Here is a 26,532-nt window from a genome sequence, read left to right on the forward strand (position 1 = left end):
AGATGTTCACAGTTTAGTAAGAAAGAAGAATGCAGTTGATCAGTACTTCTAATCCAGTGGCAAGAGCTGTCAGAGAGGGTTGAACTCAGTTCTGTGGGACCCCCGAGGAAGGACTGGCTGCTGGCCTGGCAGGGTGGGGCGGCTTCCCAGAGAAGGGTGGTATCTGGACAGGCATTTATAGAACGAGACTGAGCGGCCCAACACAGAGATGGAGAATCACATTCCAAGTGGAGGAAACAGCCTGGGAAGGCACGGGAGTGCGAAAGAGCCCAGTGGGGTTCAGCTTAGTTGCGTCCGCATCTACCTGTCCAGATGTACATGGTGGGTAGGGGGGCACCTGGGTAAAGTCTTGGCATCTGGCTCCAGGCAGGCCCCTCCCTGGGTGGGTCTAGGTGGTTCTGCACCTCCTCTCTCCCACCAGTAGAGGTCTCTGTCTCACTCACTCGCCGAGCTGGAGCCCGGCAACAGCTGCACAGTTGTTCCAGCCGTTGCACCTGTTCCAGGACTGCCCTCTCAAGTTCCCCCAGCCACTAGCCACGGCGCCGGCCTCTGGGAGAGAGATCCTGAATCCTTTGGACTCCCAAAGAGAAGGACTGGCGTGAGCGCAGTGCCCCTGGGAGGTGCAGTGCCGAGATCATTTCAGACAAGCCCCTAGACAGGATCCTATCTCATACCAGGGAAGGCCGTTCCAGTCTCTTCTGATACCCATTCTTATAGTCAGGATTCTTCCTTAGGGCTCACCTGGATCCTTCCGTTTGCAATTTAAAGGCTTTTCTTCCAGTCCTGCCCCTTTAGGGAAAAGATAATCCCATAAGCAGCCCCCCAAAGATCCAAAGACTGCCATTGGAGTTTGTGCTGGCATAAATCAATGTCTTAGGCGACTCCTGACCCTTTTCTAGGACTGTTTCCACATCTGTAAAATAAAGGATTGGACATCATCTCTCAGTCCCTAACTTTCTAAGATACTCTGAATCTAAATGCATGTGTCCAAGGCATAAAAGAATGTAAATAGTCTCGTCTCTGTCCTCCCCCCACCCCCCGACCCTTGCCAGTAACAGAGCTGCCTTTCCTGGTTTGAAAGTGCTCTCCTTTGAGGTACTGCTGTGCTCCTGAACATCTGTCATGTGCCAGAGAAGAGGAGTCAGGTTCAGAGAAGTGAAGGCTTTTTCCCTTGGTCGCCCAGCTTCGCCGCTGAAGACCTGAGGTTTCACTTCTGATTCCCTTCCCCACTGAGTGCCAGAGCCCAGAGCAAAGCTTATGTCTGAGAGGGAAGCAAGTTTGTTTGTGTGAGAGGGAACTATAAATAAATAAAGTATGGTTGTGTGGATGCAAGGGAAAGATGGGAACGTTCTCAAGTTCCTGCATAGCTGGCTCGCTCCGGTCCTTGCTGGCTGGGGACAAGCCAGCCACAGTCCCGGGGCTCTTTTCTCACACCCCACACCCCCTGGTCCCCTCCAGCTTCCCCTGTATCCCAGTTTCTTTCTGGGTGTCTTTTCTGCTTCCGGTTGGAAGAATTCTCAATCACGTTACCCACTCCTAACTATCCCCTCAGAGCCCTTTAGCATAAATGAGGGTTTCAAGGCAGAACATGGGATGGCCTTGGATGGGACAGATTGGAACTTTTTACTTACATATGAAGATCATGGAATTGTTCATCCCCTTACCTGCCCAGGCACCTGACCTTTTTGTACATGGTGTATGGTTTGTGAGTTCAGAGGGCAGATGGTGAGACCTGGAAAGGGAAGGTCAAAGGTTAATTCCTGGTAGGTAGCAAGGTCGTAGTGCTAAGAGGGATTTGGCTATCTTATCAGAGGATGAAGTGTTCTTTTTGTGAAAAAGAGGTTTCCAGGATTAAGGACCATCAATCACCTCTTTTTCCAGAACCTTCCCTCTCCATCGACTCCATGCTTTCATGATGCACTCATTAGTAGAGCACCCAACGCAGTGTGGGGTCTGTACAGAGCCCTCAGAGATAACACAGATTCATGAGATACAATCCCTGTTCTCAAGACGTTCACAGTTTAGTAAGAAAGAAGAATGCAGTTGATCAGTACTTCTAATCCAGTGGCAAGAGCTGTCAGAGAGGGCTGAACTCAGTTCTGTGGGACCCCCGAGGAAGGACTGGCTGCTGGCCTGGCAGGGTGGGGCGGCTTCCCAGAGAAGGATGGTATCTGGACAGGCGTTTATAGAACAAGACTGAGCAGCCCAACACAGAGATGTAGAATCACATTCCAAGTGGAGGAAACAGCCTGGGAAGGCACGGGGGAGTGTGAAAGAGCCCAGTGGGGTGGTGGAGGAGTGAGAAATTCAGCAAGAGAAATTCAGCATGAGGCCACCGCTGTGAACACTGTCGGAAAAGCAGACAAGAACCAGCTCACGATGGGCTAGAGGGACCCAAGAACATGGAGAGTACGCCTAGTAAACACTGCTGCCCTCTCAGATTAGATCAGCTAAATCCAACCACTTTCAGTCCAACCAGTATAAAGCTAGGGAAGAGCTTTGGCTGCAGCCTATCCAAGTGGATGCTTTAGGCAAGAAGGGAAGCTAGCCCCCAGCCCATGTCAGCCACCTGTAGTGGGTGGGCTCCTCGCATGAATCACGGTCACTCCACCTGTGGGCTGACAGCCCTTCCCCTGTGTCTGGTCCGCACCTTGTTAACTCCTGCAACAGCCAGCTCCGGCATCTTCTCAGGGATGCCTTCCCTAAAAGCCTCTGGGCTTCCACTGTCATAGAACTTGTCCCACTGTAGGCACAGCTCACCCCTGAACAAGGTGGGGGTTGGGGCAGTCAAACATCTGCATAGAACTTTTGGCTCCCCCAACACTTTACAGATAGCAGATAGCCCACTCTAACTTGAAGCCTTAGTAGTAACATAAACAGTCGACGAATCCATCTCTTGTATGTTATATGTATTCTACAGCGTAAACTTACAATCAAAGAAGCTAGAGAAAACGTTACTAAGAAAATCATAAGGAAGAGAAAATACACATACTGTACTGTAAAAAATCCACTAGTAAGAGGACCTGGACAGTTCAGACCCACGTTGTTTGGGGTCAAATGTATTTCCTCTATCCATCTTCTGCATTAGGCTGGGAGCTCCTCGAGGACAGGGATTGTGTCTTGCCTACTCATGCCCCCGGCCCACTGGGCAGAAGACCTGATACACTGAAGCTCACTAACTGAGTGGAGAGCAGGCAGTGACATCGCTATTCCAAATAATAATAAGAAGTCATAATGAATGATAATAACAGTCCCTACTTCGTGGGTCAGGTGCCCCACGTCCACCTGTTGTTCAGGCCTGAAGCCGCAATCCTGCCATGGACTACTCCTTTTCCCTCCCCACCCATATCCATCCTGCCCTACAGCCCACCCACTGTATTCCCCAGATATTCCCCAAATCTGCCCTTGTGCCCATGGGCACTGCTTCTGTCTTGGTCCAGGCCAGCATGCTCTCAAAACCAGCAACTGCAACAGCTTCTCCTGGCCTCTACCTCCAGTTTTGCCCTCCAACCCCTCTGACCCATTCTCTACTCCCATGGCCACAGTGATAATGGTAAAGAGCAAACCTGACCACAGGCATGCCCCGGTTTAAAGGTTTAAAACTTTTCCAGGGCTTTTTTTTTTTTTGCCCTCTGGGCTCTCAAGGACCCTCGTGAGCCTCTCCCTCCCTCTGGGGACTGATCTCCAGGCTCTTGCCTGTCCTGACCAGTTTGATCTCTGTACCCCAGCCTTGAGGTCTGTGTAAGCAGAGTAGGTATTGGGGAGTCTGGCTTGTGAGTGGCTAGAAGAGGGTGGGGAACCATAGGGAACAGGGTTGGTAAGGTTGGAAATGATACCTGGGAGGTTTGACCTCGGTGGCAGGTACCATGACGTTCATGCCCTAATGGGTGCCTGAGGGCTACCCACAGAGTTGTGGGAGTAAAAGGAATACTGTGAGAAAGAGACTGCTAGGGAGGTATGGGGTCAGCATCTAGATCTGCTTTTTGTTTATGACCTACCATGTAATTGAGCATCTAATATGTGTCAAGCACCAGGCATACTACATATATTGTCTGATCTAATTCTACAATAACCCTGAGCGGTAAGATCCCATTTAACAGCTATGGAAACTGGGGCCTAGAGTGATTAAGTCACTTGTCTAAACTCAGGCTGCAGATAAAAGCCAAATCCAGGGCATCTGGGTGGCTCAGTTGGTTAAGTGTCTCACTCTTGATTTCAGGACTCCAGTCATGAGCTCGGGGTCATGATCTCAGGGTCACGATCTCAGGGTTGTGAGACAGAGCCCTTGTTGGGCTCCCCACTGGGTGTGGACCCTGCTTAAGAGACTCTCTCTCCCTTTCCTCGGCCCCTCCCCCCCAAAAAGGCCAAATCTAATTTGAACCCCCACTTATCTGATTCCAAAGCCAGGGTCTTTGGACGATACACACACTGTCACTGAGGGAGGGGTTTTGAAGGGTATGAGACCCGTCCAACTTTAATTTTTCTCTATCTCAAGCCTGGTTGAGGGCCAATTGTTCTTTTCAAATGAAAACTTCCTCCACTCCTGTCTTTTTTTCCTGGATTAAACATCACTGCTGGGGGCCATTAACTCCTAAAGATTCCTGAGAGAAGGCCTAGTGCCCCCTTGAGTTGGGCAGAGGGAGGCTGGGATGACGCGTGGTGGTGGATGGAGAGGGAAACATGTCAGGATCAAGGCTAAGGTAGGTATGGGAAGGTCACAGAAGACCAAAAGGAATAGATAGGAAAGGAGTGGATGTGAGAAGCAAACTTTGGCCCCTGCATTGTGCTATCCAGGATCAGCCCCACTAGCTCCCTGAATATTATTCTAGCCCATGTCAGAACCCCTGAGCACCTGGGTGTATGAGACCATCAATACATCCTACACCATGGAAGCTTCAAATGATCAGATCTTAGAGCCACAAAATTTTACAATTCTAGAAGCTTCATGTTCTCATGAAACGCAGACTCTTGGAAGCACAGAACTCTCAAATCTTGAATCTTTGACACCTAGAGCCTTGGGGTCTTTAACTGTGAAATCATGCATTCATAAGCAGTACCTGGGCAGAAATCTTTGCAGATCAAAGTTCACCTTCCCCCTTATTTGCAGAGGAGAAACTGAGGCTCAGAGAAGGAAGAATCTTCCTCATTGTCACACAGTGAATCTGTGGCATAAGGAGCTACAGCTCCTTCCACCAGCCATTAGCAAGGATCAGAGCTAATGCCAGGACTGCCGGGATGGAGGTGGCTGTGGCCTGGCCATTCTTCCCTCTGCCTGGCTTTGGCATGGACTTGGTCACTCACCTCACTAGTATAAGGGGGAGCTCCAGGCAATGCCTCTCACCTTGGAGGGTGTGGTGGGGTGGGGTTGTGGCCACAGGAAGCCTCCTGGGGTGCAGGACAGGCCTGCCAGGTCCCCCATGTTCTCAGCCGCTGCCAGGTCTGTTGGTGGGGCGGCCTGGGCACAGGCTGAGACATTTTCTCTGTCTCCATGCTCTGAGCAGGCAGTGAGGGGGTGGGGTGCCAACTGGCACAGGAGCCAGGCTGCAGGGCTGCCCCAAGGAAGGTGGGAGAGGGTTTCTTCAGCAACAAGGCTGAGACCTAAAGCTGCGCAGTAGTGTCGCAATCGGCCCCTCCCTGGTGGGGGGAGGGGACTGAGGAAGAAAGACATTATTCAGTCCTTGGAGAGTTGGGCTGGCTCTGACAAGCACCCCAGCCGGGGCTGTGTCCCGCCCTCTCTGCCAGCGGAGGCCCGAGAGATAAACACAGCTCATTTGATACGGGCCAGCCGGCCAGCCCCACTCGGGGCCTTGCTGGGGCCTTGCTGGGAAAGGGATCTGCTGTCTGATTCCCCCCTCTACTTTGGGGAGCTGGGAAGGGGGCAGGGAGGAAGCTAAGCCATGCACTCTTAGGGTCCCCAGCGGCCACAGAAGCACAGACTCTGGAGGTATCATGACTGTGGCCTCAAATCTTTGTTCTGGGAGTCCAAGAGGCTGAGCAGGAGGAGCCGTGCAAGGAGCCAGGGGCAGGCCAGTTCCAGCTTCTTACAAGGGAAGCTTTCTAAAGGTTAGGACTAGCCCTGGAGCTCCTCTCCTTGAGAGGGAATTCCTGCCCAGCTGTCCAGCTAGTGTGCTGCTTTCAGCCCTCTGCGACTCTATGAGTTCAAACTTAGAGAAAAGATCTAAGAGAAAGATCTAGAAAGTGGGCAGGAGGAGGTGAGAAAGGCAAACTGTAGATTCTAGACTGCTAGGGGATGAGGAAAGAAAATAGGGAATAGGGTATGGTGGTCTCTGAGGCAGACAGAGGAGCCTCCGGGCCCTGGGATGAGGAGCAAAGCCAAGAAGGGAGGTAAACTGCAGGAGTTCTGCCTGGGGGTGGAGTTCTGGGTTCCAATCGCTAGCTGGTTGGCCCAGGCAAGTCACTCAGGCTCTGCATCCTCAGTTTTCCATCTGGTTTTCTCATAAGGATGGTAATAATCCCAATAACCCAGCTGAGAGGGACTGGCTCATCTATTCAAGATGACCCATCTAGCCAGGTCATTGAAACCACAATTGTCATAACAATAACATTCAACAAGTGTCAGGAACTGGGCTAAGTAGGCACTTGACAAGCATTATCCAATTTAATGCTCAAAACAATAATGTCAATGGAGTAATTAAGTAATTTATATAAAGGGAAGAGAGTCAGTAAATGTTGGCTCCTTTTTCCATACCTTGATCTCATTTAATTCCACAAAACTCTCGGCCAGCTGGGCAGCCCACTTCCACCCTAAAAGAGCTCAGATTATCCTTTAGGTAATGGAGAGTTTTCCTGTAGCACTGGTAGCATCCCTTCCAGCTTGTAAAAGTCACCCTACCTGTGAGGAGGAGGGGTGGCAGGGTGGGGCGTGGGGCTGGAAGCCCGACCTGGAGCCAGGCTGGGTGTTGATGGGTAAGGGGGGGTGCTGGACGGCAGATGGGCTGTGAGAAGTTAGAGAGAGGTGGTTTCTGGAAAGCAGCCTTGCAGGAGAGGTATCTAACCTAATGAGACAATCTTTCCTCAATCGTCCTTGGAAGCAATCCCAGACTAACAACTGAGATGCAGATCACAAAAATAACCAATTGACATGCAGTCATAGAAGTAACAATGACTATTTTTTAAGGATATTTAAAAGTCGGCTTTCTAAGAACCTTGCCCTAGGCAGCCCTTGTTTTCCCAATTCAAACCCTTTCATCACAGTCAATAAGGACACAGTAGACTGTAAAAACAGGAAAGCTGCTGTGAGGGGCTTTATTGAAAAGGTGGGTCACAGGACCCAGAGAGAAGGGGTGCGTGTGCGCACACACACACACACACACACACACACACGTAGAGATGTAGTAAATAAATAAGCAACATGGGACCAAGGGAGAGGAAGCCAAAGTGATTATGAGGGCAGAAGGAGCACTGAGCTGAGATTCAGGAGGCGTGGGCTACCATCCTGCTCAGTGACGGACTTCCTTTGTGACCTTAAAGGTGTAATTTACCCTCTCTGGGCCTTAGATCATTCATCTAATAACATTTATACCACAATTTAAATCTGTAAGTACAGTTTGACCTTCCTAACTGCCCTATGAGAGAAGTGTTAAGGTTCAGAAAGGGGCAGTGACATACCCAAAGTCACACAGCAAGTGTGTAATCAAGTTGATGGACTCAGCTATTCTGGGCCCCTGACTGGGAGAGCATGTCTGGTGGGTTCTCTTTTGCCTATCTGGTCCAGATGACAGCCTTTCCAGAGCCAGAGACAAGGAGGCACGAAGCGGGGTCTTTGGGCTGGAGCCTCCCGGGACTGACAAAGCACGGGTTGGTCTGCCAGGTCCAGACATGTTCTGCCTTTTCCATGGGAAAAGATACGCCCCTGGTGAGAGCTGGCACCCCTACCTGGAGCCACAGGGCCTGATGTACTGCCTGCGCTGTACCTGTTCTGAGGTAAGTTCCTCTGGCCCCTCGGCCCCCTGTGACGGGTATGCCGGCCCAGAGGGAGGGGGGCCATGCCGCTTCACCAGCAAGTACTCAATACATGGGAGCTTCTGTGCACCTGCCAGAGGTAAGTCACACTGCGTGTCAGTGGCGGGACCTGGCTGGGGAGCTGGGGCCCTACACCTTTCAGCCAGCCTTCCTTCCCCTTTGCGGCTGCCGGCCTCACCTGTGTCCCAGGACAAGAGCCTCTCTGCCCTGACCTCTCTTTCCTTGTGCCCTTTTCTCCAGCCACCTCTCTTGCGCCCGGCCTTAGGATGTGTCCTCCCAAGGCCACTAGCTCGAATATTGGTCCTTCAAGGCTTCACCTGCAAGTCACCCCCACCAACAGCCTTATTTGATGCCTCACCCGCAAGGGTGTCTTCTTCTGGGATGCCACAGAAGTTTCTCAGTCCCTTCCTCCTGATCACTATTGGCCGAGGATGACAGTTATCCGTGCCTGTCAGTCACCGACCCTCCTACATGGAGTCCCTGAGGGCAGACCTTCCTTGGTGCTCACTCAGGCCCAGTTTGCTGCCAGAGGCTGAATGAACTGGGACAGAGACCAGATCCTCTAGCTCACCTCCCCTCAGCCCCCCCACCCCCCATGATCCCATCCCAGCACCCTCCATAGAGCCTTGTACTACCAACTAGGCAGAATAACTAAGACCCCCATGTGGTCCAGAATTCTCAGGCCAGGTATGAGGGTGGAGGAGTAAGGATGGAGGGGGAGTGATTTGGGGGGCTTGCAACACCCATAGCTCTAGTCCAGCTGCCCGGGGCCCAACCTGGCTGGTGTGAGATCCTCAGCTCTCTCTGTCTGGATGCTGGTACTGGGGGTGGGGAGGGAGGGACAGGGTACCTACCTGGAGCCAGCCCCTTGGTGCCTGTCTTTCCCTGCACAAAGCCAAGAGAGGACTGCAGGAGATCTCTTAAGATTGTTAAGACAACCCTCAAAGTGAGAGCAGAGAAGAGCTTCTGAGAAGACACTAGGAAATGGAGGTGGGCGGACCAGCCCCTCTCCTGCTTCTGATCACTGGGGTCGCATTCCTCCTGGGATCTGTCCCACAGATTCTCCACTCCTTCTCCTGTGTTGGCCCGAGGCAGAACACTGGTTCCAGCGTGGACACAACCCCCCCACAACTGCCTCCCCTTGGTTCTCCTTAGCACATATGAGGCCAATCAGCCTTTACAAAAAGAACTTTATGAAATATAGCCAGAGAGCAGAAAGAAAACCATAACAGAAAATTCCAGACATATCATGCGGTCCAGTTGACAAAGTCCAAGTTCTGTGATCCACTGGCGTTAATTCATTTCTCCCTCTGCGGAATTCATACACACACCATTTCTCCAACCCAAGGGGCTCTGTGGGTATCTCCAAGATATACCCTGAGTCCCTCCACTTCTCTCCACCATCACTGCTCCCCTAATGAAAGCCACCTTCATCTCTCCTTGGGCTGCTACACCAGCCTCCCAAGGGCTCTCCCTGTTCCCTCTCTAAGTCTGTCCTCCACACAGCAGCTAGGATGATTTTTTTCTGCACATAAAACTGACCACGTTCTTCTACTCTTAAAACCCTCTAATAGCTTCTCATTGCTCCTAGAATAAAATTTTAAATTTCCTGCTTTGGGCACTGCAGGAGCTACCTTCTGCCCTTTTCTCAGACCACGTCTCCCACCTGCACCAACACTTCAACCTCAGTCCTACCTGGTTGATCCTCCCCCTCGATGTTTCTCCCATGAGGTCTTCTCAGGAATGGTCCCTTCCACTTGCCATCCGTCACATACACGTGACCCCTTATGAGGCTTTCTTTGATAGCTGTTATTGAAAGAGTCTAACTTTGTTAACTCAATCCCACCACCCTGTTTTTATTATTACCATAAATTTGACATCTGAAATGATCTTGTTCCTACTTGTTTATTTTTTTAGAGACTGTCTCCTACTCCTAGGAATGCAAGTTCTGGGAGAGCAGAAACTGTGTTGGTCTCATTGCTATGTCCCCAGAGCTTAGAAGAGGGCCTGGCACCCAGCAGTCACACTGTAGATACTGAGCCAACAAGTGCCACTCCCCACCCCTCGCCCCACCCAGCCATCAGAGGTAGCTCAGCATCATGGAAAGGACCCAGATCCTGGAGAGAGTGCTCATCAGTTGTGGGGGTCTTAGGCAACTTAACCTCTAGGGCAGAGGCTCTTCTCTCATTGTGGAAGTGTGGAGAGCTGTTCCTACCCTGAGGATTGCTGAGAAGATAAAGAGAGGTCATATATTTATATATAAGACAAAGCCTCTACTTAGTGCCCACTCAGTACATGGTAGTTATGACTTCTCTGAGAGTTGATCTAGCTGCAAGGCCTCCTGGCTGGTCCCCTGCCCGTTCAACCTTTTGCCTGTCTCTGCCTTATTTCCGGCTGTACATTCCTGATTGTCTCTACCCCTTGGCTCCTCTAAGACCATAATCAAGAGAGAGATTCTAACTCTTCAGGTCACACAGTTCCTTGAATTCCACTCTAGTTACTCAATTGAGGGGCTCAGACTCTAGAAGGCCCCTTTTGGGGCTCAGACTAATTCTACAAACTCTGAGATGCCCCTTAGTGCTGATGAGTCCTTGCGATCTGGCCATCTTGAGTAGCAGTGACTCCAGAGGGCCTGGCGACTGGTCCAGGGTTTTCCATGGGGCAAGAGGTGCTGGGGGGAAACTCGGTGGGCAGGGGGCCTGGAAGCAAACCTGTCAACTTCACAGTTGGACAAAGCTGGTGCCCTCCATCTAACAAAGAGGCCCTCTACCACTCCTCTCCTGGCTCTCATTTATTTACTCCCTCCTTCATCCAGACTGTAACAGGCACTGGTTTGGAACAAGGCCCTGAGCTGACGATTCAGAGATGAACAGACCAGGACTGACCCTTGTTCTTGGGAATCCGCAGTTGAATAGACAAGACTGATGAAAATGATTCATTGCAACACAAAGGGGAGAGTCAGGTGGTTGGGCTGACAGACCTGGCTATCAGGGGCAGTAGCCTCTCTCTCTTCAGCTCTTCTCTTTCTGCTCATCCCTCTCTCTCTCTAGCTCTCTGTTTCTCTGCCCCAGTCTCTTCTGTTTGTTGTATGTGAAAAATCATAATAACTTTGGGCCCCTCCTTCGCTGGTGCCAGCTCTGAAGCTTCGCATAAAGTTACCCAAACTTCCCAGAGATTCAGGGAGATTCTTCAGAGATTCACGAAGCCCTGAGTCTTCTCCACATCAGGTTTCTAGTCATGTCCCCATCCCTGTCACCTGCCCTCTCTTAACCATGAAGCTCAGGCCAGAGGGAAGAGAATGAAGTCCCCGAGCTAAAACAACAACAGTCAAGATCAAAGTCAAACTAACTCCAGCCTTTTACTCATACTTCTCAAACACCAGGAAGGGGACACAGATTCTGTGCAAATCCATGCACACTGAAGTCCCCTCCATGGTGGGGCATGTGAGTAGGGGAAGGGGAGGGACTGGACAAATCGAGTTGATTGCTTTTCTCCTGTCACAGGTTTAAAATGAGCATAGTGTTCCACAGCTGGGATGGGGTTTCGGGAGAGGATGGGTTCATGTGGGAGGCCACGGTTCTTTGGAATCAGGACCACCCCCCTGTGTCCCCTTCAGAGTGCCCATGTGAGCTGTTACCGCCTCCACTGCCCACCTGTCCACTGTCCCCAGCCTGTGACCGAGCCACAGCAGTGCTGTCCCCGGTGTGTGGGTAAGTAGCCTCCTTCCTCCCCCTTGCTCACTGACCCTTATCTCTATCCCAGTGTGGGCTTCTGGCTGAGGGGGGCTCCTGGAATGAGCGGGGGCAGACTGTAGCCATCAGGGGTCTGGAGGCTACAAAGGTACTCCGGGGAAGAAACATCCTGGATCCCCAAGGAGGGCTGGGGTAGCAGCAAACTTCTCATTCCTAAGTAACTGGGCTTAGCAGGAGGAGGGAGAAAATGTAGAAAGTGACTGAAGGCAACAGGGGTGTGGTTGGCCCAAGGATGGCACGCTTGGGCCCCAACCCTCTCTGGCTGACCAGAGCTAGAGGGAGTGGACGTGTCCTGTGTCAGTGCACGAGGGAGCCGGGGCTGGCAGGCCCTGTAGGGAGATGCCAGGATTTCCACCCTGGGGCTGGGAATGACCCAAGGAGTTTGGAGCGCATGTCCCCGGACAACCCCCGCAGTGCTGAGGTTCAGGTACTCTACATGTCTTCATGCTAAATGTCTATGATTTTAAGATTCTAAGAGCATCTGAGACTGGAATTCTAGGAAACAGAGGTAAAAGAGAGGAGAAGAGAGGCAGTCTGAGAAGGAATTGGCATAACCAAGTGTATATGTAACCAAATGGCCAACGAGGGGCACCCAGTGGGGACCATGTCAAGAGGAAAATCAGTGCTTAGAAGCATCAGGAAGGTGATCAAACATGGCTCCAGACTATGGTCTCCAGGCTCTGCAACCAGGGCTCTCCTGGTGAGCTAGGGACCTGCGTGGATTATGTGTGTAAAGGGACTCATTTTCCATGCGGGAGCCCAGTAGGGATCTCACCATGGCTCTGACTTGGGTCATAGATGTCCTTGGGTCCTGCTTCCCTCAGGGAGCAGGGGCTCTGAGCTTCATCCTGGCTGGTGAGGGGGGTATCATGTTTCCTCTCTGGAAGAGGCTCACTCCAGGAATCCTTACCTCCCCTTGCTTACTTTGTGCCTTGGCCCCTTTCCTCTTCCATGCTCCTCTCTCCTTCTCCCTGTCCCTACCCTGTCCCTTCGCCTGCCTGGCTCAATGCTTCTTCAGGACTCAGCTCAGCCATCGGCTCCTTCAGGAAGCCTTCCCTGACCAGCCCCCAGCCCCTGCTCCCAGCTCCTGAGTTAAGAGCTCCTTGTCTGTGCTGACAACTGATGCTTCCATCTGCCCTAGCCCTTACCATACCAGTGTCACTGCCTGTAGAGCGTCTCTCTACCCAATTACATTGTGAGTTTCTGGGTGGGAGGGCCTGGGTCTTACTCTGCACTCCATTCCCAATGCCTAGCCTTGTGTCTGGTACACAGAAGGCACTTAGTAAAGGTGTCTCGAGAGAATGAGTGGGTTCTCTCAAGACTGGAAACTTAAACCCCACAACCTGGCAGGATGAGTACAGGCTAAATGGCAGGTGCTGAGGAGTGGGGCTGTGGCAGCCAGTGAATGATGGAGCTTACACCAAGCACAGGGCCAGTCCAGATCATTCCAGCTGAATCCACTAGGCTCTAACTCAGCATGGGACCTTATTTTGCTCACTGCTGTATCTCCACCACCTAGAACAGTGCCTGGAACTACAGGGGATTCCTGGATATGCTCCCTGAAAAGGCAATGAACTAACAACAAAGGTCCCCACCAAGTTGGGCTCGGTGGAGCTGAGGCTTCTGGCTTTGCCTTCTTGCTCTTGTCAGGGCCAGCTCAGACACTGAGGGGCTGAAAGGCCATGATGGGGACCCATGAGAGGGAGTGACATGGTCAGATGTAGGTATCAGCGAGACCTCTAGATTGGTTAATATGAAGACTGGCTGGGAAGGCTGAGGCCAGAACTTGGTTGAAGTGCCAAGACAGAATAAGATGCTAAATCTTCAGGGAAGTGGCCCGGTGAATTTTGACAAAGCGTTTGGAGCAATGTGAAACTTCATTTTCTTCTCCCCTCTCCTAACTGCAGAACCTCACACCCCATCTGGGCTCCGGGCCCCCCCAAAGTCCTGCCAGCACAATGGGACCCTGTACCAACACGGAGAGATCTTCAGTGCCCACGAGCTGCTCCCGTCCCGCCTGCCCAACCAGTGTGTCCTCTGCAGCTGTACCGTAAGTCCTTCTGCGTTCTCTTAAGCATAGGCCGGCACAGAGAGGCCTGAAAGACACGGTATGGGGACAATAGCGTTCCTCCTGGTCAAAGCCAAGTGAGAGTAGATGGGCTCCGGGGGAAGGGAACATCTGGGCTTCAGAATGTCCTGCCCGTCTCTGGCTTTCTGCATCCCCATGAGCTGCCTGATACCGCACACTTACCTTGTATACTCACATTTGCCCATCTCTGTGTTCCCTGCTAGACTCTGCACTCCTCGAATGGAGGGACCATGCCCGGTTCATTTTTGTATCTTCTGCTGCTACCGGCTCAGGGCCTGGCACACAGATGTCTATAATGACTGCTGAATGAATAAGTGAATGAGTGAATGATCAGTGTTAGGGTATAGAGACAGGTTCAGACTGCTCGTTGCAAATGGATTTAATCTGAACTCGCTTAAGCTCCTCCTTCTGTGGTCAGAGTTGGGCCTAGGCACAGGAAGAACGGACCCTGCAGTGTTCCCAGGGGACAGAGACTGAAACCAAGCAGGGCCTGATCTGGAAATTCTCCACCCTCTTCCTTGGTGGGCTCAAGTGTGGCCCTGCTTTAGGCTGACAGGTGGCTTTCAGCCATCCTATTCGTCTGAGATTCTGAATCTTCAGGTATCTATGCAGCAGAGCAAACAACTTCCAAATACTAAAAAGTGGCCACTTACAAATCAACGTAGAGAGCAATTATTTTTTATAGGGCTTGAGCCTCTTCCAGCAGTCTAATATATCGTACCTGCTGGTTCGTGGAGATGCCTTGTACTTCCATACAGCACCCCAAGGCCCTAGGAGCAGGCAATCACCTTTCTTATTTTTCAGATGTGGAAACTGAGGTACAGATCAGTTAAGTAACTTGCCTAAGGTCACACAGTTAAGTGGCAGAGCCAGAGTTCAGAGGTGGGCCGCAAGACTCCAAAATTCACGTTCCCTTCTTCCCTGTATTGTGCTGCTTCCTGTAAAGGACAAGGGCCTGGATGAGGAGGAGTCTGTGGGAGGAGACAGAATGATGGCATGGCGGTGGGGTAGTGAGAACATTCTTAGGATTCCTTGTCCCTTCTCCTTGGACACTGGGGTCTCCCCCTTCTTTCTTCTCTTCCTTGTTTAAATGGAACTGGCTTGACTCCTGGCCTACTTCTGAGCCTCACTGCAAAAGGCATAGGGAAAGGACTCGAGGTGATATCACTTCCTGCCAGGGACATCATGCCTTCCGGTTTGAAAAGGGTTTTCACAACTACCCTCCCAGCTGCTCTTTACAAACCAGATGGGAGGGCTCCCGTTCCATTGAGCAGGAAAGTGAGGCCCAGAGAAGAGAAGTGACTCACCAAAGGATTCCCAGAAGGCCTTTTCCTCACTCAGCAGTGTTGCCTCTCCAGGCTGGGTCCTGAAGCTGGGAACCTAGGGTTTTCAGTAAGAGCAAGATCAGCTCGACGGGTGTCCCATGGATCTCCCTCCTCTCTCTGGATCCCCTGTCCCAGGTCGGAGGAGGAGGGTGTTGACTTCAGCAGAAAGTCAACAGGCTGGGCTCCAGTCGGCTCCTCTGGGCTGCGTCTCTGATTTCTGGTTTCAGGCAGTTCGGGCCCCTCTTCGGGCCCTCCTTATCTGTAGGATGGAAGAATCCCACCTCACCAGGTTGCTGTAAGAGCTGTGGGAGAGACAGGATCTGAAAACCCTTTAGAAGCTTAAGGATGAATGTTACCTCAGGGCCGGGGACCATCTGGGGAGGGTACAGGGGACCCTCCTCTGAGCTGGCTGGGCCTTGCCCAGGAGGCTCTGCTGCTCCTTTCTTCACCCACTTCAAAGGACACCTCAAGGCCATTTGCCCCCAGGGTAGGGTCTCTCCTAACCCTGAGGCTATTCCTCATTGGAGCTCATCTCCCCTTTGCTCTGTCAGGAAGGCCAGATCTACTGCGGTCTCATGACCTGCCCAGAACCAGGCTGCCCTGCACCTCTACCACTGCCCGCCTCCTGTTGCCAGGCCTGCAAAGGTGAGTCTGTCCCTAGATCTGAGTGTCCACCCAGCCCACCCCAGGGCCCTAGCCATGGACTGTCAGAGGCGGAGGAACCTCAGCTAGTGAAGGGCAAATGGCTTGCGCAGAAACAAGTGCACAGATGGTCACACTGTACCCTGTGGGTTGAGGTAGTTCAGGAAATCTTCCTGGAGGAGGCAGCACTGGGGGAAGGGAGGGCTTCATAGTAGAACGCTTCTCCAGATGTTGGCATTGTGGAAGGGCACTGGACCAGGAATTAGGTGACTCCAGTTTAGTCCTGGTTCCTCCAGCTAATTCCTGCCAATTCTTTCCCCTCTTTGGGCCTCAGCAGTGTCACATATGCACTGAGAGGCTGACCTCGGTGATTCCTAATGGACTGTCTGATTCCAGTGTTCTTGGTCTTTGAACCAAGAATACCAGACTGTATGTGAGGCTGGGGCTGGATAGAGAGAATCCCTCTCAGGGCCCTGTGTGTTGAGACCCCACAGAGTGGAAGATAAAGTCCTAGGGTGTTCCAACTGAAAGGACAGAGGGGCTGGAGGCCAGTGCCTGAGAGTGGATAGTATACCAAGGCCTGGTGACTTCAAGCATGGCTGGATAGGGTGGCTTCCCAGGGGGCTGCACAAAGCTGTGATGCTGGGCCTGTGGGCCATCCACGATGGACACTGAATAAGAAGCGCCGGCCCAGCCAACAAGTTCAGTCCTAATGGTGACCAGGAGGTCAGTGTGGGGAAACTGAGGCAGTAACCCAGTTGTGGGGAATGGGTCAACCCGAGGGTGAGGAGAGGTTGTAATGGGAAGTGGGAATGAGGCCCCAGAGGAACAGAGGGACCTGCTGGTGTGCAGGGACTGCAGAAGTGGCGTGAGGCCTGGGGGGCTGAAGGCCTGCAGGGCTCTGGTCTGCAAGGCTGAGAAGGTAGAGGCTGACCCAACTTCCCTTTGGGTTTCCAGATGGGTCAGGTGAGAGATCAGCTGAAGAGGACACTACGCAGTCGCAGCCTGGGGTGGTGAGTGCACAAGGTGGGGAGAGGGGGTGAGGGCAGCTGGTAGCCACGGCCTAAAGCCCAGGACTCTGGGGCAGGTGGTACCATTACTGTCCTCATTTTACTTTTTTTTTTTTTTTTTAAGATTTTATTTATTTATTTGACAGAGAGAGAGATCACAAGTAGGCAGAGAGGCAAGCAGAGAGAGAGAGGAGGAAGCAGGCTCCCTGCTGAGCAGAGAGCCCAATGCGGGACTCGATCCCAGGATCCCGAGATCATGACCTGAGCCGAAGGCAGTGGCTTAACCCACTGAGCCACCCAGGCGCCCTACTGTCCTCATTTTTCATTTGTCCCCTAGGTCAGCAACATGAGGTCCACCATGTTCCAGCCCCTCTCCCCAGTCTCCCATCATGGCTGCTGGGAGAAAGTACATGGGAGGGGCCTGGGAGAAAGTACCATGCCGTACAAGAGCAGGCCCCAAACTGCCCGATTTCCCTCCTGAGAAACACTGTGTCACTGTTCTTTCGGAGGCTAGATAACCTTGTGTCTGTCCTTAGTTCAGGCTGCCTCTAGGCAGCACATTCCCCCAAGGAAATGGCCTCTCCAGCCTTCCTCACCCAGCCCCTGAGGTACTGGTTCTTTGTTTGGTGGCTACCTCTCTGTCCTCCCTTCTGTCTTGGCCCCTCTCCATCTCTGTCTGGAGTTAAGATGAGCTAAACTGGCCCGCTTTCTCTGGTCAGAGAGGAAAGGGGTAGGAGGATGGGCTTCTCCACTGACTGAAGTCCCCAGCCGCCCTCTGCGCTGTGTCTACAAGGGGAACAACTCCACCTCCTCTCTCAGCCTGGGTCACCTGGACCCTGGGGGACTGGAGGCTGGCCTTCCATGCTCGGGGACTCCCCAGGGGTCTGAACTAACGAGCTCCCCCTTTACCTCTGCCATTCCATCCTCTCCCTAGGAGGCAGCATGCTAAGAGAAGCCTACCTAGGCTTGGTTCCAGGCCCTGATTAGCTACTTACTACATGACGTTGAGCAAGTCCCATTAGAGGGCTGGGCTCCTCGATTCTGTCTTGCCACTATTCCACTTGACAAGCATTTCCTGGGAGCCTCCTATGTACCTGTGCCTGTTCTGGGGCCTGAGACAGTTTCCTGGGAACTCCTGTAGGCTGTCTGGCCAGTCTCTGACTCAGAGATCATGTGGGCAGAAAGGGGCTGTAGAAGGAGGAATATGAATGACTCGGTATCAGTGAGGGGGGGTAGTAAGCCCACTTGGTCCTCTGCCTTGGCCTGGAGCTGCCCAGTCCTCTAACCATGAGCTGTGCTGCTCCTGCCTCATTACACGGCCCTCACCACAGACCCTTTGCTATCACTGCCAGTCTGCCCAAGACCTGGTCTGGAGGGGCAGGGTCTCAGGATCTTAGGTTCCAGGGGCTCAAGAAATCAGGCTCTGGGGACCAAGGGTCTCCAGGTGGGGCCTGCTTTAAGTCTTCCACCCTGTGGGATTCTGGGGCCTGGTGAGATCTTCAGAGGTCCATCCTTTCCCCAATCAACAAAATCTCCTCAAAGAATTCCCCGACTCTTGACTCACCACAGCCTCACCTTCCATTTCTTAAATATGAAGCTTCCAGGTCCCTGATCGAGGTGTCTCCCAGATCAAGACCTCAGCACACGTGTTCACTCCAGCCCCAAGGCCCTGGCTCTGATAGGCCTGAGAAGGGCTTGGTGGAGGCTGGATTTCCAAAGCACCGTCCTCTGAGAGTTTTCAAAGATTCACCGTCTGAGAACATCTTGGGCCACATCCAGATCTTTTCATCCCTAGTGTGTGCCTTTCTTTACTAGGAAGTGATGGTGGTGTCCACTGTAGTAGGCCTCACCACAGCCTGTCTTGCTGCTCCTCTGCGGGCACGGGCCCGGCAGTGATCCTTATCCCTCCTGCCATTTGCAGAGACATTCCCAGGATCCGTGTTCAGGGGACAGTGGGAGAAAGAGAGGCCTGGGCACCCCAGCCCCCACTGGTCTCAGCTCTCCTCTGGGCTTCATCTCTCGCCACTTCCGACCGAAGGGGGCAGGCAGCACGACAGTCAAGATTGTCCTGAAGGAGAAACATAAGAAAGGTGGGGATGGGAACTTCCTCTGATCCCTAAGGTGGGAAAAGGAGGCCCCGACTGTTCCTGCCTTCCATCCCTGCAACCCCCCGACCCTAGCTCAGTGCTTCCCTGATCTCAACTTGGCGAGGAGCTTGTAGATTCCTAAAATATCAAAACTGGAGTGTCCTGAAAGGGCACTGAGGTTCAGAGTACTGAGTGAGACACAGAACCATCCCTAGAACCAAGACCATGGGGGCAGCACAACAGTATTTTCTGAGCCTCTGCCATGTCTTTGCTGGGAATCGAGGGCATAGAAGAGAGAAATGAAAAGTGGTCCTTGTCCTGGAGGGGCTTCAGACATGGAAATAAATATAGTAGAAGGAAGCTGTGAGAGAAAGACATAGGGAGCGGAGGGAAGCTGCAGGCAGATGGGCAGAATGGTGTAGAGAAGGAGCAGCAGAAGGGGAGGAAAGCAGGCTCGGTGCAGGGCTCCCACTGGGGCAGCGGGCACAGCTGTGGAGCTACCTGTCACAGCCCCGGACTCATGGGACACTGAGGCTAAGAAATGAAAAGGGACCTGCCTGAGCTCACACTGCCAGGTAGTGACAGAACTGGGTCTAAGAACTCCCCCTGCCAGAGGTGCCTGGGAAGGGCAGGGGGAGAACTCTCCTTCTTCAGCAAGAACACACTGGGCCCATACTGGGCTGGGGTCAGCCCTGAGTGCTGCAACAGGGGAGAAGGCAGGGACTGGGGACCAGTTTTATACCCGGCCTCCAGCAGTGTGGCTGGGACAGTCCGGTAGAGCAGGGGCTCCCCAAGTTCCTGGCCCCATCCATTCCTGGGACTCTGGCCCAGGTCCGTGGCACTGACCCTCCTCCCTTCCCACCCTCCTTGGCCCAGCCTGTGTGCACAGTGGGAAGACATACTCCCATGGGGAGGTGTGGCACCCAGCTTTCCGCTCCTTTGGACCCCTGCCCTGCATCTTGTGCACCTGTCAGGATGGCCGCCAGGACTGCCAACGGGTGACCTGTCCCACGGAGTACCCCTGCCATCGCCCTGAGAAAGTGGCCGGGAAGTGTTGCAAGATTTGCCCAGGTACAAAGAGATGCTGGGGACAGGGAAGGCAGTGGGCGCAGAGTCCCTCTCCCCGGGGCACAGGTACTTGGAATATCTCCAACACGGGGGGTCAGGCTGCAGGGGCTTTAGACATACAGGAGTGGAAAATGCCTGGCTCACAAAATACTGGCCTTAGAGAACCAATTCAGAGACTCTAGCACGTATACACAGAATCAGTCAATCTGGTGCCAGAGATACCAGAACTTTCCCAGGGACTTTAAAGACCTGAAGGGGAAATGAGACCAGTGGCCTGGCTTCCTGGACTCACCAGGCAGGGGTGGGGAGGGGGCAGAGTGTTCATGATCTCCTTGTCTTCCCCAGAGGACAAGGCAGACCCTGGCCCCAGTGACATCAGTGCCACCAGGTGTCCGAAGGTGCCAGGCCATGTCCTCGTCCACACATCAATAGCTCCAAGTCCAGACAACCTATATCGCTTTGCCCTTGAGCATGAGGCCTCTGAGCAGGTGGAGATCTACCTCTGGAAGCTGGTAAAAGGTGAGCATTGGCCCCCTCCCAGCTGGGCTTACCTCTGGCCTGTCCCCCTTACCAGGCACCTTAGGAGCATTTTGTGGATCAAGGGCCCTCCAGCCCAGGAAGACCCGCCTCTGGCTACCCTTCTAGATTTAAGTCTCCAATTCCAAGAGAGAGAGAGACAGAGATTGGGCCTGGGATTCTCTGACAGTTCTGATAAGCTCATCCACTTGCCAAGGCCAGGGACTTGAAGTGCTCCCTCTCCTGGGTGGAAGGGGTTGTTGCACTTGCAAGGAAGCCAGGAAAAGGATGATGCCTATGGCGGGGTGGGGGAGCAAAGAGGCACATTTCCTGGTAGAGGGTTAGCACACAGTGAGGGGAGAGCTTTTCAGGCAGAAAGGCCTTCACACTGTCCGCAAGGCAAGAGGGCCTGCCTGAAGGCTAGTCTCATTCAGCCTTTTCCGTATGGGGGATTCTAGCCTTCCAATAAGTTGACGTCAAAACATAGTTCTCGTTCTGTGAGAAACTCACCGGCAGGGATGCTCAGATCAGCAGCTGGAGGTCAAGAGGCGTTGTCATTGAGAAGAAAATTGCTGAGAGTTGGGCTTTTAGGTTCCTCTTGCCAAACAGATTCCCTGGGTGGGGTAAAACAAATCAAACTCTTTAAGTGTGAGTTAGCTGTAAGGTCACCTTTCTCTCCCGCTGGGTCTGGCTGGAGTGGGTGGGGGTGGGCGAGGGGATGGTCATACTGATGGTCAGGAGGATAACCGATGTGTGGAACACTTCAGAGTTTACAAAGTGCTTCACATTCATGATCTCATTTGATCCTCAACGATCCTGAGAGTTAGGTATTATTATCCCCATTTTACAGATGAGGAAACTGAGGCTCAGAGAGGTGAAGTACCTGGCCCAAGGCCACACAGCCAGTAAGTGGAGGACGGGAGCTAGAGCCCGTGTCTTGTGGCGTCAGATGCGGCTCTTTCCCTGCTCTACTCTGCCTCCTGTCCTAGGAGGAATGGACGAAGAAAGAGGAGCCGTTCAGCCTGGAGAAGAGAAGACTCAGGGGGACAGGACCATTGGCTTCCAGGCTCTGAAGGACTGACCCAGGCAGGGGGAGCAGTTGGGTTCTGAGTGACTGCAAGGGTCAGAACAACAAGCAGGGGCTTTGAGAATCAGACAGTCTTGAGTTTGAATCCCGGCTCTGCTCTTTCTTAGCTGTGTGGCCTTGGGTAATCACTTGACCTCCCTGGGCCTCAATTTTTCTTCTGTTAATTGGGAAGGAGGGTTTTTGGAGGATTAAATGAAATAACATGGGTACAGCCCTGACCAATAGTAGGTGCTAACAACATTAGTACCTTCATCCCACCTACTCAGAATTACAAAGAAGCATATTTCTACCGATGAGGGGAAGCACTTTCTCATACTTAGACCCTTTCTGTCAAAGAAGGGAGGGAGCAAGCTCAATTCACAGGGGTGTGCAAGCAGCAGCTGGTGGGGGCTTTTCCACAGCCGAGGAGTTAGATTCAGGAACACTTATCATTGTTTTGTGCCTTGAGGTCCCCTCAATCCCTGGATAGGTGCAGGTTTACTTCAGACCTTCCCCCAACCCCACAAGGTACTGGGACCACAAAGAGCAACAGACCCCAGTCTCTGTCCGTAGGAACCCAGGACTTAGTGATTTGGATGCAGCAGGAACTCCCCGGGAGCTGGGCTGGTCAGGCTGGAAGGCTTCGTGGAGAAGGAGGCATTAGGAAGGCAAGAGGAGCACAATGCAGGCAAGGGTGGCAGCGAGAGCCTCAGGCCCCAGAGCCTCGGGTTCCATGCGCTCTGCTCTCCCCTGCAGTGTAGTAGGGTGTAGTAGGCCCTTTGCTAATGTGTTTCATTTTCATCCATCTAAGAAACCTGAGGGATATGTATGAATGTACCACCCTGCAGATAAAACTGAGTCTGAAAGGTAAAACCACTTGCTCAAAGTCACACAGTTTAAGCGGTCAAGCAAAGATTCAAACCCAGGTCTGACTCTCCACAGAGGTGACCTAATGCTTTCAGAGAGGTTCCTAAGGAAGGTCAAGATGTGCCCAGGATGGTGCAGACTAGAGCGTTGTAGCTCAAGGCCAATCTCACTACCACCAGACCCAGCAGAAAAGGAGTAGGGGGCAGGAACTCCTGAGCTTCACCGTGCCAGGCTCTACCCTCCTGTCACTGGCAAACACGCCCAACCCCCATCTCCTGGGGGCCTAAGTGCCTCACCAGTCACCTCTCTACCCCACACTGTGGGGGTCAAAGCAAACACTCCTGAGGCCCGTCAGTGGGAAACCCTGTTTCTTCACCCAGAGGTGAACTGGCCTGGAGATGTCGACACCCAGACTTAGGGAGGCCAGGCCACCGTGGGGCCAGCCTCAGGCCCCAGAAACTGGCTTATTGTGAAGAGCCTTTTGATTCTGGAGTTTCAGAGTAGAGGGACCTCAGGGATCCTGATTCCAACCCCTGTCTAGGAAGGAAGCCCCCTACGGCCTCCCGGATGGTCTCCAGCCCCTGTCCCCACCTATAAAGGGTTTGTCTTCACATTGAGCTGAGCCTCGCCTGCCGGTACCATCTCTGCCCTGGGCGTTCAGAGTCCAGCTGCCCTCAGACCTGGCCCACCCTCCAATGGCATGGCCATGCTCCTCAGGCCAGCTCTCGATTCCAGATCCAAGAGCTCAGTTCTTACGCTCATGCTTTATAGGCTACAGTGTGAAGACTTCCCCTCATCCCAATCACCTCCTCTCCAATCTGTGTTCCGGGGTGTGTGCAGCAGCAGGCCTGGGCAGAAGGACCTATTGCCATCTCGGGCTTGTGATGTAGCCTGGGCCTCCGGAGCAAGTCTCTCCCATAGCCTGGTCCTTGGCATCTGAACTAGGGGTCCTGAGAATGACACTAGACATTCCCAGCCTCCTGGACCTTAGTGCTGAACGTTCTCCTCAGTGGCATCCTACTCAGATTTCCATAAGCAAGGCCAGTTCTTAGTTTTCTTGAGAGCTGTGCTGGCCTAGCAGAGGCCTTGCTGTCACATCTGTTCTTTCTGGCCACAGACCCTGGCAGTCACAGCTGGTGCAACTTCATAGCCCATGTGCTCGGGACCTCAGGGCCAGGTGTGGTGCCTGTGGTCAGCTTCCCATGGGACACAAACATCAGGAGATCCAGCTAATGCCTCGTTCCCTTTAGGGCCCGGGCTAGACAGGGTACTCCTATGTTTCCTTACCCATCCATTCATTGAGGGATCATTCACTCATTTGTTCATTCACTCACTTGTCCCATATGACTAATGTGGGTCAGGCTCAGGGGAGCCAGAGAGGAAAACCCTGCAGGAGTAACCAGAAGAGGCAAGGACAGACACGATGAGAGCACACTGGAAATAGGTCTAATCACCAACAGAAGCTAAGAACTGTGGGTGCCCCATGGAGGGGAGATCAAGGAAGACTTCCCAGCCAAAGCTTAGAGGATGCATAGGAGTTCATCTGGTGGCAGCAGGAGAAACAGAAGTCAACGGGAAAAGGAGTTGGAGCAGCGGGGGTGGCCTATGTAAAGGCTGGGGACCTCAGGGTACTTTAAGTAATCCGTTAGGGCTGGAGCACAGGAAAGCCACTAGGGGCTGGGAGAAGAGCCTCGTTCTGAAACGGGTCCTACCACTCTGACACTTGACGTTCCTTGGGAGTCTGATAAGCACACCTACCGATTTTTATCATATACTCTATAACCAGAAAAAAAGCACAACCAGTCCATATGGGCTTCCTCCCCCACCCCCACACTGTGGACAGGTGAGTAGTGTGAGAGGGTCAGCAGAGAGGGGATGAGAGATCAGGGAAAGAGAGTGACAGGTCATGTATGGTTTCAAATGACTGCAGTTAGGATCACAGACTGCAGGGGGCATAAGAGGGGTCAGAAGTCTAGTGTAGTGACCCTGGCAAGATGTGACCAGGCAAGAATGGAGAAAGTGGCAGTGGAGATGGGAGGGTAGGTTCAAAATACTGAGGAAATTTAGTCCACAGGGTTTGGTGTCTGGTTGGAACAGGGGAGGGGAGGGGTGACTAGGTCGCATCTCTAAGTTATCCTGTTCCGTTGACTGCATGGCCCCACCTTTCCTGCTCATGCCCTTGCCTCTGCCTTCAGGAATCTTCCACTTGATTCAGATCAAGAAAGTCAGGAAGCAAGACTTCCAGAAAGAGGCACAGAACTTCCGGCTCCTCACTGGCACCCATGAAGGTGGGACATTAGGCTGAGGACTGGGGCCTGGGAAGAAAGCCGGGCCAGAGGCCAGGCCCTCTCGGGGAGCTCCCGGCTGCTGGTGCTGGGAGGGGGGCAGGGTGGCTGTCGGCCACAGACGTCAGTTCCCGGCACAGGAATCCAGTGGGCGTCTGGGCCAGAGATTTCTCAATTTAGGGCACTTGGGAGTGGGAAGGTGAAGCAGAACCATCTGGATTTGGTCCTGGGAGTGGGGGAGACAGGGCTGTGGAGGAGGGAAGCCTGAGCCCCCAAACCCTCATGCTGCCTACCCCCTCTCTATTGGAACATTTCCTACTGAAACCCTCCTAACCACTTTCCTTCGGATGCCCCTTATTTGAGGAAGATGGACCCAGGTGGGGTTTCAGATGGGGAAGGAAGTCACAGATGGGAGTGTCATCAACAGGTGTTAGGAAACCAGCCTAGGCCCAAATGCTGGTTGGTTGAAGGTGGGGTCATGTGCCAAGAAGTGACTGGGATGGGGGTATGATGGAAATACCCATCTCCTACCTCCTGTGGACTCCAAACCCAGGCTCTCACCATCTTTCTTAAGTTTTTCCTACCCCAGTCACTGCCTCACTGTGCACACGCATGCACACACGCACACCCCACACCCCTCTTTTGCTTTCCTCTATGCAGGTCACTGGAATGTTTTCCTAGCCCAGACCCCGGAGCTGAAGGTCACAGCCAGTCCAGACAAAGCAACCAAGACCTTATAACAAAGACCTAAACAGTTGCAGATATGAGCTTTATAATTTTTGTTGTTATATATTAATAAATGATAAGTTGCATTACCCCTCAACCCTGTCTGCTGAGTTCCTGTCCAGTCTCCGCGTGTTCCCACAGGGACTGCAAGGCAGGCCTGGTTATGCCCATTTTACAGGGCTAGAGACTGAGGTGCAGCAGAGGTAGAGACTGGCCCCTGTTCTTGAGAGTAATTGTTACCAGAGTCAGGGCTAGTTCTCCCAGCCTCCCTGCCCAGCTCCTTGTCTGCCTCGGGGGCCTCTCCCCTGCACTGCACTGCTTTTGTCCCTGCCCCGCCCCACTGCTATGGCTCCTCTTGCTTTTATGCGCCCCCCACCTCCTGGAGCTCACTGGCACTGAGCCTAGGAAAGGGACTGACTCCAGTTAGCCAGTGGAGGGGTAAAGAGAGCCTCAAGGCACTTCCCCCAGCAAATCTTCCAGGGATCCTTACAAATGTCAGGCAAGCTCTACAATAAGGACAATGAATTTTGTGAGGAGCGGTAATTTGCTGGGAGCTGGGGGGCAGGGCAGGAGCGGAGGCTGAGCTGGGGGCAGGTCTCCTGTTCCAGGCTAGCACTCCTCCCCCTGGTCTGCCCAGACCCGTGACCCATGGCACAAGCCCAAAGAGTCTCACCTCTGAGGATTTCCAAGACTTGGCAGTCACATTGCCAACCCCAGCACCACAATCTGGGAAGAGAGCCTAACAGTTACAATTAAAGACAACATTAATAATTTGTCCTGCCCTACATGTACAATTACGTGCAATTTCAAAGATGTTTTAATGCTCACGATTCCATGTAAGATGAATAGTGTAGGAATTACCCAAACTTTAGAGAAGATGAAACAGAAGATCAGGATGGGCCACTGTCTTCCCCAAAGCCTCACAGTGACAGTGAGGGAGGCCCGGGCTAGAACTCAGGCCCACCACCTCCCAGACCAATGGTTCCCCTCCAGTGCAGCACTGCCCTCCTCCCCAAGCTGGAGCGGAAGCTGTGGAAAGGTGGTGTAAGATGGCCTAAGGGCTCTAGTTCTGCCACCTCCAGCCACTTAAGGGCTCTGATGACTGTCCCCTGAGCC

General features: G+C 52.9%; 1 protein-coding gene across 2 annotated transcripts in view; it reads left to right on the forward strand.

Moving 5' to 3' along the window:
* CHRDL2 (chordin like 2) overlaps window positions 1-25,513 on the forward strand; it is a 30,234-nt gene extending 4,721 nt beyond the window's left edge. The window contains exons 2-11 of one of the 2 annotated variants that reach the window (XM_082749680.1): window positions 7,736-7,944; window positions 11,600-11,693; window positions 13,643-13,785; window positions 15,701-15,794; window positions 16,749-16,804; window positions 18,723-18,891; window positions 19,765-19,959; window positions 20,302-20,475; window positions 24,601-24,693; window positions 25,351-25,513. In XM_082749680.1, coding sequence (XP_082605806.1) covers window positions 7,736-7,944; window positions 11,600-11,693; window positions 13,643-13,785; window positions 15,701-15,794; window positions 16,749-16,804; window positions 18,723-18,891; window positions 19,765-19,959; window positions 20,302-20,475; window positions 24,601-24,693; window positions 25,351-25,430 — 1,307 coding nt within the window. In that variant the 3' untranslated portion in view covers window positions 25,431-25,513. The remainder of the gene's footprint in view (window positions 1-7,735; window positions 7,945-11,599; window positions 11,694-13,642; window positions 13,786-15,700; window positions 15,795-16,748; window positions 16,805-18,722; window positions 18,892-19,764; window positions 19,960-20,301; window positions 20,476-24,600; window positions 24,694-25,350) is intronic. The other variant, XM_082749681.1, reaches the window with a different exon arrangement.
* The last annotated feature ends 1,019 nt before the right edge of the window (window positions 25,514-26,532 follow it).

Source organism: Mustela nivalis, assembly GCF_964662115.1.
Source record: "Mustela nivalis genome assembly, chromosome: 9".
Lineage (NCBI taxonomy): Eukaryota > Metazoa > Chordata > Mammalia > Carnivora > Mustelidae > Mustela > Mustela nivalis.